Source organism: Etheostoma spectabile, chromosome 2, assembly GCF_008692095.1.
Source record: "Etheostoma spectabile isolate EspeVRDwgs_2016 chromosome 2, UIUC_Espe_1.0, whole genome shotgun sequence".
Taxonomy (NCBI): domain Eukaryota; kingdom Metazoa; phylum Chordata; class Actinopteri; order Perciformes; family Percidae; genus Etheostoma; species Etheostoma spectabile.
This window is the reverse complement of record NC_045734.1, coordinates 22,794,814-22,805,631: the sequence shown is the minus strand read 5'-3', so window position 1 is coordinate 22,805,631 and position 10,818 is coordinate 22,794,814. Positions and strand designations below refer to the sequence as shown.

The window sequence follows — 10,818 nt, the reverse complement described above, 5'->3', positions numbered from 1 at the left end:
ACAGAACTGCAGAAACCACAAGGTAATGACATTTAATAGCACCGTTGATAAATAGCAATAATGTGTTAAAAGAGTGCTGCACAAAAGCAGTGAAAGGAAGGAAATCTTTAAAGCTGAGTCATTCTGACCAAGGGATTAACTCTTTAGGCGGCTGACTCACCGATGAACTCCACCCAAATGAAGAAACTTAGGTGAGTTGTAAACCTCCCAGAACCAAATCTACACTTCAAAAAAGGTTTTCCTCTCTGCATGTTACTGTGAAAATCATATGTTGTATCACACATGATTATTACCCCACAACATACAACATGGCATCAATATTGTGCCTTGATTTTGTGCTATTTGTAGATTATTGTGTATTGTCCTTTGACTAGAATAATTGTGTTTCTTAATGTGTCTTGTGCAGCAACAATCTGTTTCCACTCAAGCAAAATCCAATCTACAAATGTGGACTTAATCCACAAAGGACTTAACTTTCATAGAGAAAGAGAAGGGTGACGCCTAGTGGGCGTTAGTGAAATTAAAAAAGAAACATATCCCCTTAAAAACAATGTCAGATGTTGCTTTATTTCGGTGAATGGTTGTGATTATGGGCAAAGTATCTGCACAGGGAAAATACAGGAGGCCCCAAGCTTGAGCTTCAGACAACAACAACGTTATTGAGTTTTTTTGCTAAAGAAAACCCCATGTTCAAATTATAATCCACCTTTTTGGATTGTAATACACATTTGTGATCAAGAATACACATGCTTTCTGGTGTTTCTATTCATATTTTGGTCTCACACATCTATCAGGGCAAAATAATCACTTGCCGCAACCTTGCCATATATCATTGTATTTAAAAGAAAAGAAAGAAAATCCCAAAGTAACCTACTTAAAACCCTTAAGTGCTTTTTATATGTGATTTGTTTGGGAACTATCTTGGTATACATGAAGTAACAAAAGTAAATTAAGAAAATGGAGATGATGATGATAACGCATGTGAATTAAAAAAAGAAGCAGTAAAAGTGCATGTAAATTGAAAACTTTAAAGGGAATTAATTTAAAGCTGATTTGATTAAAACGGTCATGAACGGAGCCATGTTTCATCATTTTCCCATCTTACATTCATCATTCATCATTCACAACATGAACAGAATGAAACAGTGTTTCTCTGATAATCAGCTGCCAATCAAGTTTATCAAATCAATTGACAATGTGTCACTTTTTTCAATTACTGTACGTTATTTTCACTTTTATTGAGGCCAATTTCCTTAAATGGTAACTGGTAATTTTGTGTTGTGAAAGATGAATGATGAATGTAATACAGGGCAAAGTATGAACCATGGCTCTGTTCTCAATATATCACGGCTGATTGAATCAAATCACTTTTAATAATTGATCACTCACATTTTTTTATTCACTTGCATTTTCCTCCATTATTACTAATTCATTTAGTTTTTTCCCCCTCATAGGTATAGGGCCAATTTAAATTACTTAAGTTAAACGTTGACTTAGTAAAGTATTCATTAAGCAGGTATTATATGATTTAGCTAGTAAATAAAGAAAGAAATTTAACTTTAGCGTCAGCAGAGGTGTTACTGAATTTCCTGCACTTGGGTATCAACACTGGAGGACACCACCTTCCCATCAATAATCTCCTCCACGATGGTCTTCACTCTCCTCTCGATGTGGGGTTTATGCTCTGCAGAGGTCGACAACAAACACCATGTGTGCAATGAGCCAATAGTCAATGATATTGTTACAAGATGAGAAACGTTGCTTTTGTGAATGATTGGGATTCTTACCTTCTACTTGCACTTCCACAACCTTGCTGATGACCACAGCCCTATAGAGAGAGGGAACATTATTTTAAAACACTAGCAGCATATGGTGCCTGTTCAAAATGTTCCTGTTTGGAACGGCCCGATTGTCCGGCTTGTGGTGTGGCTTCTCGCAGCTTTCTCCAGAACCATTGTGCCCCAAAATCAGTTACAAAAGGACCCCAACACACCTGATATTCCACTCCACTATAGAGCCAACTACTGCCTTACTGTGTACTTCTAATTCAGAGGAAAACATTGTACTCTATTTACCTGACAGAGGAACATGCAGATTCAGATTTTACCAACAAAATATCACAATTAAAATGTGGAGTAATAATAGCCAAATTATGAAGGATAGACATGCCTTTTCATTGAGTTTCCTCTTAGCAAAATACTCTGAGTGAATTTAAGCTGGGCTTTTAATGTGAAGGGCATAGTCTATAGTCTATAGACAGAGAAGAGCCAGTGTTATTTTTCTCAACATATTTTCCCCAACCTTAATTGTTGAGCCTTTTAGTTTAATTAAAAATGTATTTATATCCAATATCCAATGTCCAAACTGCTCCAAATTTCAAACCCTAATTTCATTGGGTACCCAGAAAACCAAGTAGATTGGATGAACGGTTCATGAGATATTTCAAAGACAAAGACACACACACATACACAAACACACACACACACACACACACGCATACAGAGATTTCCCCATTTATTAGATACATGTTGTATTTCTGTAGCTAATGTCCTGCTGACTGCAGGAAATGACTGCTCATTTCTTTAAATTTCTTATGCTGCACTGTAACTTTTATTCTTGTGTTTTATGTGTCCTAATGTTTCTATTTAGTTTTTAACTGTCTATTCATGTGTTTTATCGGTTTTTAATGCTTATGATTTTTAACTGTTTGTACTTGTGTTTTATCTGTTTAACTGATTTTATGTAAAGCACTTTGAATTGCCCTGTTGCTGAAATGTGCTATACAAACAAAGCTGCCTTGCCTTGCTATGCTGCTTTCACTTTAAAGAAATTAAACACTCACTGTTTTTGTTCATAGCTCTCCCCCTCCAGCAGCCTCCTGTACTCAGCGATCTCCAGTTCCAGCCTCATCTTGATGTCCAGCAGCAGGTTGTAATCGGCTTGCTGCTGCTCCAGAGAGACTCTCAGCTGCTGCAGCTCTACCTCCAGCGTGTTGATGGTTAGCTGCTGCTGGCTGAGCTGCATGCTGTATCGACTGTTCACTTCTTCCTTATTCTGCTGCAAGCACTGAATCTGCAGGACAGACGGGAAAAACTATTAAAAAGAATTGCACTGACAGGAAATGATAAAGTTATAGCTTCATGATGTATCTGCACAATACTAAATTAAATAATTGCTCAAACAAATACATGCACAGTGAGAGAGTGCAATTGCGTTCAGTCAGTCCATCTGTGGCCTACCTCTTTGAGGAGGCTTTCCCGATTTATCTCCACAGTCTGGAGGGTCTTCTTCAGCTCTGACAGCTGGGTGGAAAATGTCTTCACCTCTGTTGTACATGTTGTGATTTGAGTATTGAGAAGTTCCACCTTGTTTTACACACACACACACACACACACACATACAATAAATATCATCACATTCCCATATGTAAATCTTTTTATCGTCATTGTTTTTACATTTTCAGGCCCATTGTTCTCCCACCTCACCTTAGATTGGAACCATTTCTCGAGCTCTTGCTTGTTCTTCACCACCATAGCTTCATACTGCTCCCTTATCTCTTGCAGGACCAACGTCAGATCAACAGACTGTTTGCTGTCCACCTCTACGTTGACCATGCCAGCCTGCTGGACATTCAGCAGGCGCTTCTCCTGCAACATGGACACATTTTTATCTTATACAGGTGTGTAAGTCATGCATGCCACCACACCAACAGATGGCACCATTGTACTTAGAAACAGAGCAGAAAGCGCGCCATCCTGCTTTTTTTTTTTTTACAATAGGAGACTTTTCTCTGACTGTTTTTTTCTCACTTCCTCATGGGCGGTCTTCATGTAGACCAGCTCCTCTTTTAGACCTTCCAGCTGCATCTCCAGGTCAGTGATGCCGAGAGTCAGGCTGTCTCGGACTCCTCGGAGACGTAACACGTCGGCCTCCACCATCGTGTGCATGTTCAGCTCCGTCTCATACCTACAGAAGGAAGATAATTGAATGAGAAAAAAACACCTAGGCTACATCCTAATTCTCTATGCTGTTCCAGTAGATGTACGTGTTATTCCAAACCATATTTTTAAACTGTTTTAAATGACAGACTAAAATAACCAAACTGTCTTAAAATTAGTTTAAAACATATAAAAAATTAAATTATTGGAGGCTGCATAATTGACTTCAGCATGATTCAAGGAAGGAGGGTAAACCTACTTTATTTTAAAGTCATCTGCAGCCATTTGCGCATTGTCAATCTGCAGGATGATACGTTGATTTTCTGAGTATTTACTCATGATCTAAAAAGGGAGGGGAAAGGGAGGGAAAAAAATGATGGCTTTTTTTAATCAGACAGACTCATCAGTACATATGCTATTTATATACAGTAGCAGACGCCAAAAAAATACAAATTATATTTCAGAAACGTTATTTTCTACTGTGGGTTTCTAGTTTGAAAGCTAGATAATTAAGTGTTCACGTGTCATACATGCTTTAGCTGTGTTTCTTGTATTATAGAATAGTTTTGTTAGATTTATTTTTTTTAATGTGTCATGATGTGTAACATGTGAGCGGTACCTTAGCTCGGAGTTCAGCGATGGTGGTGAAGTAGTGGGTGTAGTCACTGGAAACAGGAGCTTTCTTCTCATAGAACTCTCTGATCTGCAGCTCCAGCTTCCTGTTGGCGGACTCCAGCGAGCGCACCTTCAGACACAAACACAGCGTGGTCCATCACGCAATGACAGATGACAAATGACAGATGTGTTCATTCATAAAATGCTCTAGTTCTGGCTCGTTACTCCTGAGTGGCGCTTGGATGATAATTTCTTTTTTTCTTGGGTTTATACTGGCCAAATCTATTTCCAACTTAACTAAAACCTTGTGCCATTTATATACTATACATATTTTTACCGTGAACCATCTGATATACGCTCAAATCGTTTACTTTATTCTTTAATTATTTTAAAGTTATGTTGGTATAACTAACAAAATGTATATTAAAGTAGTATTGCAGAGTAGTTATGCAGAAAGCTGCATTGTGTTTTATTACTCACTGATGCATGTATATGTAAGAAGCATTTTAATGTTGTAGCTTAGTCAAGATGGAACTTATTTCAGGTAAAGGTATTAATGGGTTCTTTATTTTACAAAGATTTTTACTTATTATGAGGTTATGGGTTATACTAATCTGCAAAGTCACTCCCAAATAAAGAAAGTAGAGTATAAAGTCCAATACTTGCATTTAGTATAAAGTATTTACTTCACAGTGTTGTAAATAAGTACAGTCAGTACTTAAATACATGTACTTTCTACCAATGCCAACCCAAATTTCTGGAAACCCCTGACCTTTTCCCTAATCTTTATACAATTAAATTAACTTACCATAACTGTCTTGATCCATATAAGTTAACACAACCGTCTTACTGTATATTTATTCAGATTTGAATATTCTAAAGTTTATCTGAAGCTAATATGAGGGTAGAAAAATGTCTAATTCAAACTGCTGAAGCCTCATATTAATTTCCGATACACTGAAATAAAATATGATAATAATATACACGTGCATAAAGGATGTTTGCACAGAACAAAAGCTGTGTTTCCCCCCCCCCCCCACATCACTTACATTGAAAGTGCATTAAGAAGGAATGTGTTAAAGGCCAGTGTGAACAAGAGGCATTATTACTTGCTTTAAGACAAGCCATTGTGAACAAAACCTTCAGAGTTTACCCTTTGTGGGTATGCGTGAGTCCCTGCACATGCAGGAAAGTATTGAATGTGTGTATGTGTTAGGACAGGTTATATAGTGTGTTGTGTGTTCATCAGGCATATTGTTATGAGGAGTAAATTGAGCCACTGCCAATCAAAAATCATTTGTGTAAATAATGGAGTAAGAAAAAGTCAAAGGAATGTAAAGCATTGGGAAGTGATCATCATCATTGATATCTGGGAATGATATCGGGAAATGATGGTGGATACTTCAACAGATGACAAGTTAATTGCAGCATTTATTCAAACAGTGAACAAACTTTCATGACAAGAGAGCCGCCTGTTCTACACACAAATATGTCTGTATAGGAGTGACTCCTGAACATCAGAATAACAGATTTTTTATATTCTTCTTGCCCTCACACATTTCAATCCATCTATTTCTGTGGGATAGTTATCTTCAATCTACTCCTTATATGGAAGACACTTCTAAATAGATTCACACATTTCAATCTATTCTGAACTGTGGGACAGGGTCACCTCAAAACTAACCCTTATGTGGAAGACCAGAATAGAATTAGAAATACATTTGAAAACCTGCATGCTTAAATATTAAAACTATCACTCATCATCATCATTATCATCATCATCATCACGGCTTACCTTGTCCAGGTAGGATGACAGGCGGTCATTGAGGTTCTGCATGGTCACCTTCTCGTTGTTGATCACTGCAGTCTCGCCGTACGAGGACAGCGACCCGGAGGAGGAGAAGGCTGACTGGGAGATGCGGGTCCCATAACCTCCTGCGCCCCCGTACACGCTGGGCGTGCGCCTCTGCGAGGAACCGGTGGAGATGAGGGTCTGGCCATCTCCAACCAGCTGCACCCCTCTGCTCAGGCGGACAGCGCTGCCACTGGAGATGCTGCGGGCGCTGTAGCTGCTCTGGCGGCTGAAAGAGACCGACATGGTGAGATATGGAGGTGAGCTGACCTGAAGGTGACGAGCTGAGCTGGAGAGTCTCCGAGGAGTGCTTCTGCCTGAGACAAGTGGCCATTTTTATATGAGTGAGAGGGCGAGACTGGCCCCATGCCACAGCAATGTGTGGTATGTTAATAGGCAAAGATGTTTTTTTACTAACCTGTTTATTCAGTGGCATTTGTGACACCCTGTTGAAGACAGGTTGAACATCTGGTTAGGCAGCTTGCTGAATCTGATAACCAGACTGACATTCAGACAGGCATGAAGATAATTGTTTTTCCTTTCCATGTCTGTTATACTGAGGCTGTGGCAGAATGTCTGCACGCAGTGTAAGCAGCCTCTACTGACAGAATTTCTTTAAAGAGACAATATGATGTTTGCAGAAACAGTCTTCCTTTTACAAATAAAAAAGTTGAATTCATAAGCAATACAGCAAAACATTTATTGATTCACTACATTCAGGGGTTGAGTGTTTAGGGCCTTACTTGATGGCTAATGTTAGCTTGAATGAGCAATTAACTTCTGTGCAACTGACATTACTGAGACAATTATCTGACTATTGCTGTGTCTCAATTAACGCACTTCTGTTTTTTAACTTGCTATTTTGAGTGCATAGGTTCAATCTGACAAAGTGTGGCACAATAGAGAGCATTATGACTACCAGGATGCTGCACTCAACTGTCAAAAAGTGGTGTGTGCAACACTCATTATTATAAAACATCCATGGAACAATGGCCACTACTATTGGGGGCAATCCCAGGATTTTTTAAGTGGGGTGGGACAGGGAGGACCAATAAAATACAGCACAGAAACTACGCTTTGAAATTTAGGAAATATTCGATAGGATAGAACAACATAATGTAATTTTTTAACATTCAACATTATTTTACTTGTTTTCATTTTAAACAAATTGTATATCCAAATACAATACACACTTTCTATACTATAAGCTCAGTCTGCCACTTAAAAAAAAATAAATCTAGTGATGCTTCCATGGTATCAGATAGGATAGTCATCATGGAACATTATTAAGTCATGTGACTAGAACTGGGAAAATTGGCAGAACAGGCAGCTAAGTGACAGTACTCTGATCCAATGGAAATCACAGTTGTCAGATTGACAGCCCTCTAGCTGAATGGATGGGGGGGGGCACTAGGGTGGGTCAATCATATTTCGGGGGGCCAATCTCATCTGGTGCCCCACTTCTAGCCCCGCCACTGACTACCAGAACTGGGGGGATGTTCTTCTCCGCTATACAGCCAATCACAAGTGTTAATAGTGTTCCCTTACGGTCTCACCATGGGCTCAGAGATCAAGGATGTATAACAAAACCAAGAAAGTGCAGGCCGTGTGGTTGCACTGGGGGTCAGGGGGCCCTTAGACAGAGCGAGCCCTCCAACAATGTTGAAGACACACTTTGGAAAGACGCACCCTAGAATTAATGTAATTACTGCTATAAATGCAAGGATGACATCAGTCTAGGGCACAAAAAACATTGGATCGACACAATTTATACCAACAATTCAAAACTATTTTTGCCATATAAAGATATGTAATGATGTAATAGTCTACTGTATGCGCGTTGATGTTGTCTAATGTCACATCTCTATTTGATCATGTGACTGCACGATGGCAGCTGGTAGTAACTATTAATAATAATAATAATACATTTTATTTAACAGCGCCTTTCTAACACTCAAGGACGCTTTACAGAGAATAAAAGACAGATACAGGGAACATAAAAGTGTAAGTAGTAATAACAAAACAAATAAAACAAAAAACAAAACAAACAAAACAAACAAACAAAACAAAACAGGAACAGTGTATTTACAGATAAGCGAGCTGGAGGTCGGGTGGGAGTGAGTTCCAGAGCTGGGGAGCAGAGCAGCTGAAGGCTCTGGTCCCCACGGTGATGAGTCGAGCATGGGGGACAGTGAGGTGGATAGAGGAGGAAGATCTGAGGGAGCGGGAGGGGACGGCAATGTGTAGGAGTTCTGTGCACTGGAGCCCATTGTAACTACCTTACGCCTCACCAACAGGAGACGATAAAGAAGTGAGCCAGTGAGAGAAAGAGAGTCTTTATTTTGCTAGTTTTTTGTCTCATTTGATCTGATAAACGGTAAATTCATCAAATTCTGTGACACATTGCTGGTTTCCAAGATCTTGTAGCTGCAATCAGCAGACTTTTATCCATGCATGCATTCTCAATTTGAGAAAAAAAACATTAACCATAAAACAGGAAGTAACAGTAGCTGGAAGGGGGTTTAAATGAGATTAACCCGGAGCACAGCAAAGTTTATGGTGATTAGTGGTTTTATAACATCCACGCTCCCTGCAGCTACCTGTACCTGCACCATCATTGTTGTCTTGATCAAAGAAACCTGTCAAAGGAGTGGCAGAGAAACCAACATGTGTTTTCAACCATCACAAATTGTTTCTTTTTAATTGCTTTCTGTTTAAGTTTGAACATTGAATATATTTAAATACTTTCCAAAGAAGCAAAGGCTGTAGACAAACCAGTTAGTAGTTATATCATTATGGGAAAACTACTTTCTAAACATGATCAGGAACTCAACGCCATAAAACAACACACACAAACACACACATACACACACACACACACACACAATCAAATCACAGTCACACCTTTTTCTTTGGAAGCTTGTCTAACATTTGGCAAAAAAAATCATCTAAATCAGTTGTGGACCGCACCCGTCCGAGGAAAGTGACAGTTAACACTGCACCCCACTATTTGTGGCTTTCACTCACATTCAAATTTAAGTTCAAAGAAGTTTACTTTGAAAAATCACTCTTTTACAATTGACAGAACGGCCAGCTCGTGACGTACTTGATCCAATAGAAATCACAGTTGTCAGATTGACAGCACTACTGCCAACATGGATTGGGGGGGTACTGGGGGGGGGTCATCATATTTGGGTGGGGGGGGGGCAGTGCCATCTGGTGCCCCTCTTCTAGCCTGCCTCTGACTAGCATAGACAGGGGGGATGTTCCTTTCTGCTACACAGCCAATCGCAAGTGTTAATAGTGTTCCCTTATCTCCAACCGCAGGGAAGCTGATCTGGTGGGCTGCCTACAGTGGCGTGATGCAAGACAGCCGTCTCACCATGGGCTCAGAGATCAAGGATGTATAACAAAAACAAGACAGTGCAGGCCGTGTGGTTGCACTGGGGGTCAGGGGGCCCTTAGGCAGAGCGAGCCCTCCAACAATGTTAAAGACACACTTTGGAAAGACGCACCCTAGAATTAATGTAATTACTGCTATAAATGCAAGGATGACATCAGTCTAGGGCACAAAAAACATTGGATCGACACAATTTATACCAACAATTCAAAACTGTGATTTTGGCTGAAAGGCGACAATTTTGCACCCCTGACTTTATTTTTTTTTCTTCATTTTTTCATTTTTTTCATTTATTTTTGCCACATAAAGATATGTAATGATGTAATAGTCTACTGTATGCGTGTTGATGTTGTCTAATGTCACATCTCTATTTGATCATGTGACTGCACGATGGCAGCTGGTAGTAACTATTGTGCACTGGAGCCCATTGTAACTACCTTACGCCTCACCAACAGGAGACGGTAAAGAAGTGAGCCAGTGAGAGAAAGAGAGTCTTTATTTTGCTATTTTTTTGTCTCATTTAATCTGATGAACGGTAAATTCATCAAATTCCGTGACACATTGCTGGTTTCCCATGCAGCATCTTCTATATGAGATAGAACATTAACCATAAAACAGAGTAACATAGCTGAAGGGGTTTAATAGATTAACCCGAGCACAGCAAAGTTTATGGTGATAGTGGTTTTATAACTCCACGCTCCCTGCACTAGCTACCTACCTGCACCATCATTGTTGTCTTGATCAAAGAAACCTGTCAAAGGAGGGCAGAGAACAACCAATGTTTTTCAAACATCACAAATGTTTCTTTTTATTGCTTTCAACCATCACAAATTGTTTCTTTTTAATTGCTTTCTGTTTAAGTTTGAACATTGAATATATTTAAATACTTTCCAAAGAATCAAAGGCTGTAGACAAACCAGTTAGTAGTTATATCATTAAGGGAAAACTACTTTCTAAACATGACCAGGAACTCAACGCCATAAAACAACACACACAAACACACACATACACAC

The 10,818-nt window shown here is 39.3% G+C and overlaps 1 protein-coding gene across 2 annotated transcripts; it reads right to left on the bottom strand.

Annotated features, from left to right (window-relative positions):
- Nucleotides 1-538: 538 nt before the first annotated feature.
- On the bottom strand, nucleotides 539-6,730 carry LOC116700581 (keratin, type I cytoskeletal 15). Of its 2 annotated transcripts, none has more exons than XM_032533896.1 (9): nucleotides 6,349-6,728; nucleotides 4,558-4,683; nucleotides 4,198-4,280; nucleotides 3,810-3,966; nucleotides 3,486-3,647; nucleotides 3,240-3,365; nucleotides 2,843-3,072; nucleotides 1,788-1,828; nucleotides 539-1,684 (listed from the first exon to the last, which is right to left on the bottom strand). In XM_032533896.1, exons 1-9 carry the CDS (start codon nucleotides 6,649-6,651, stop codon nucleotides 1,578-1,580), a joined length of 1,335 nt encoding a protein of 444 aa, XP_032389787.1. In that variant the 5' UTR covers nucleotides 6,652-6,728; the 3' UTR covers nucleotides 539-1,577. The 2 variants fall into 2 exon arrangements, with proteins under 2 accessions (XP_032389787.1, XP_032389796.1); XM_032533905.1 differs by having other exon boundaries at nucleotides 1,639-1,684; nucleotides 2,839-3,072; nucleotides 6,349-6,730.
- Nucleotides 6,731-10,818: the final 4,088 nt, after the last annotated feature.

Bases quoted from the DNA above. Each gene is read 5' to 3' on its own strand.
- LOC116700581 (XM_032533896.1), bottom strand. From the start codon at position 6,651: ATGTCGGTCTCTTTCAGCCGCCAGAGCAGCTACAGCGCCCGCAGCATC. The intron at 4,684-6,348 runs GTAAGCCGTGAT...TTGTGTCTGAAG, and splicing joins TGTCATCCTACCTGGACAAG to GTGCGCTCGCTGGAGTCCGC. The intron at 4,281-4,557 runs GTACCGCTCACA...CTCCCTTTTTAG, and splicing joins TCGCTGAACTCCGAGCTAAG to ATCATGAGTAAATACTCAGA.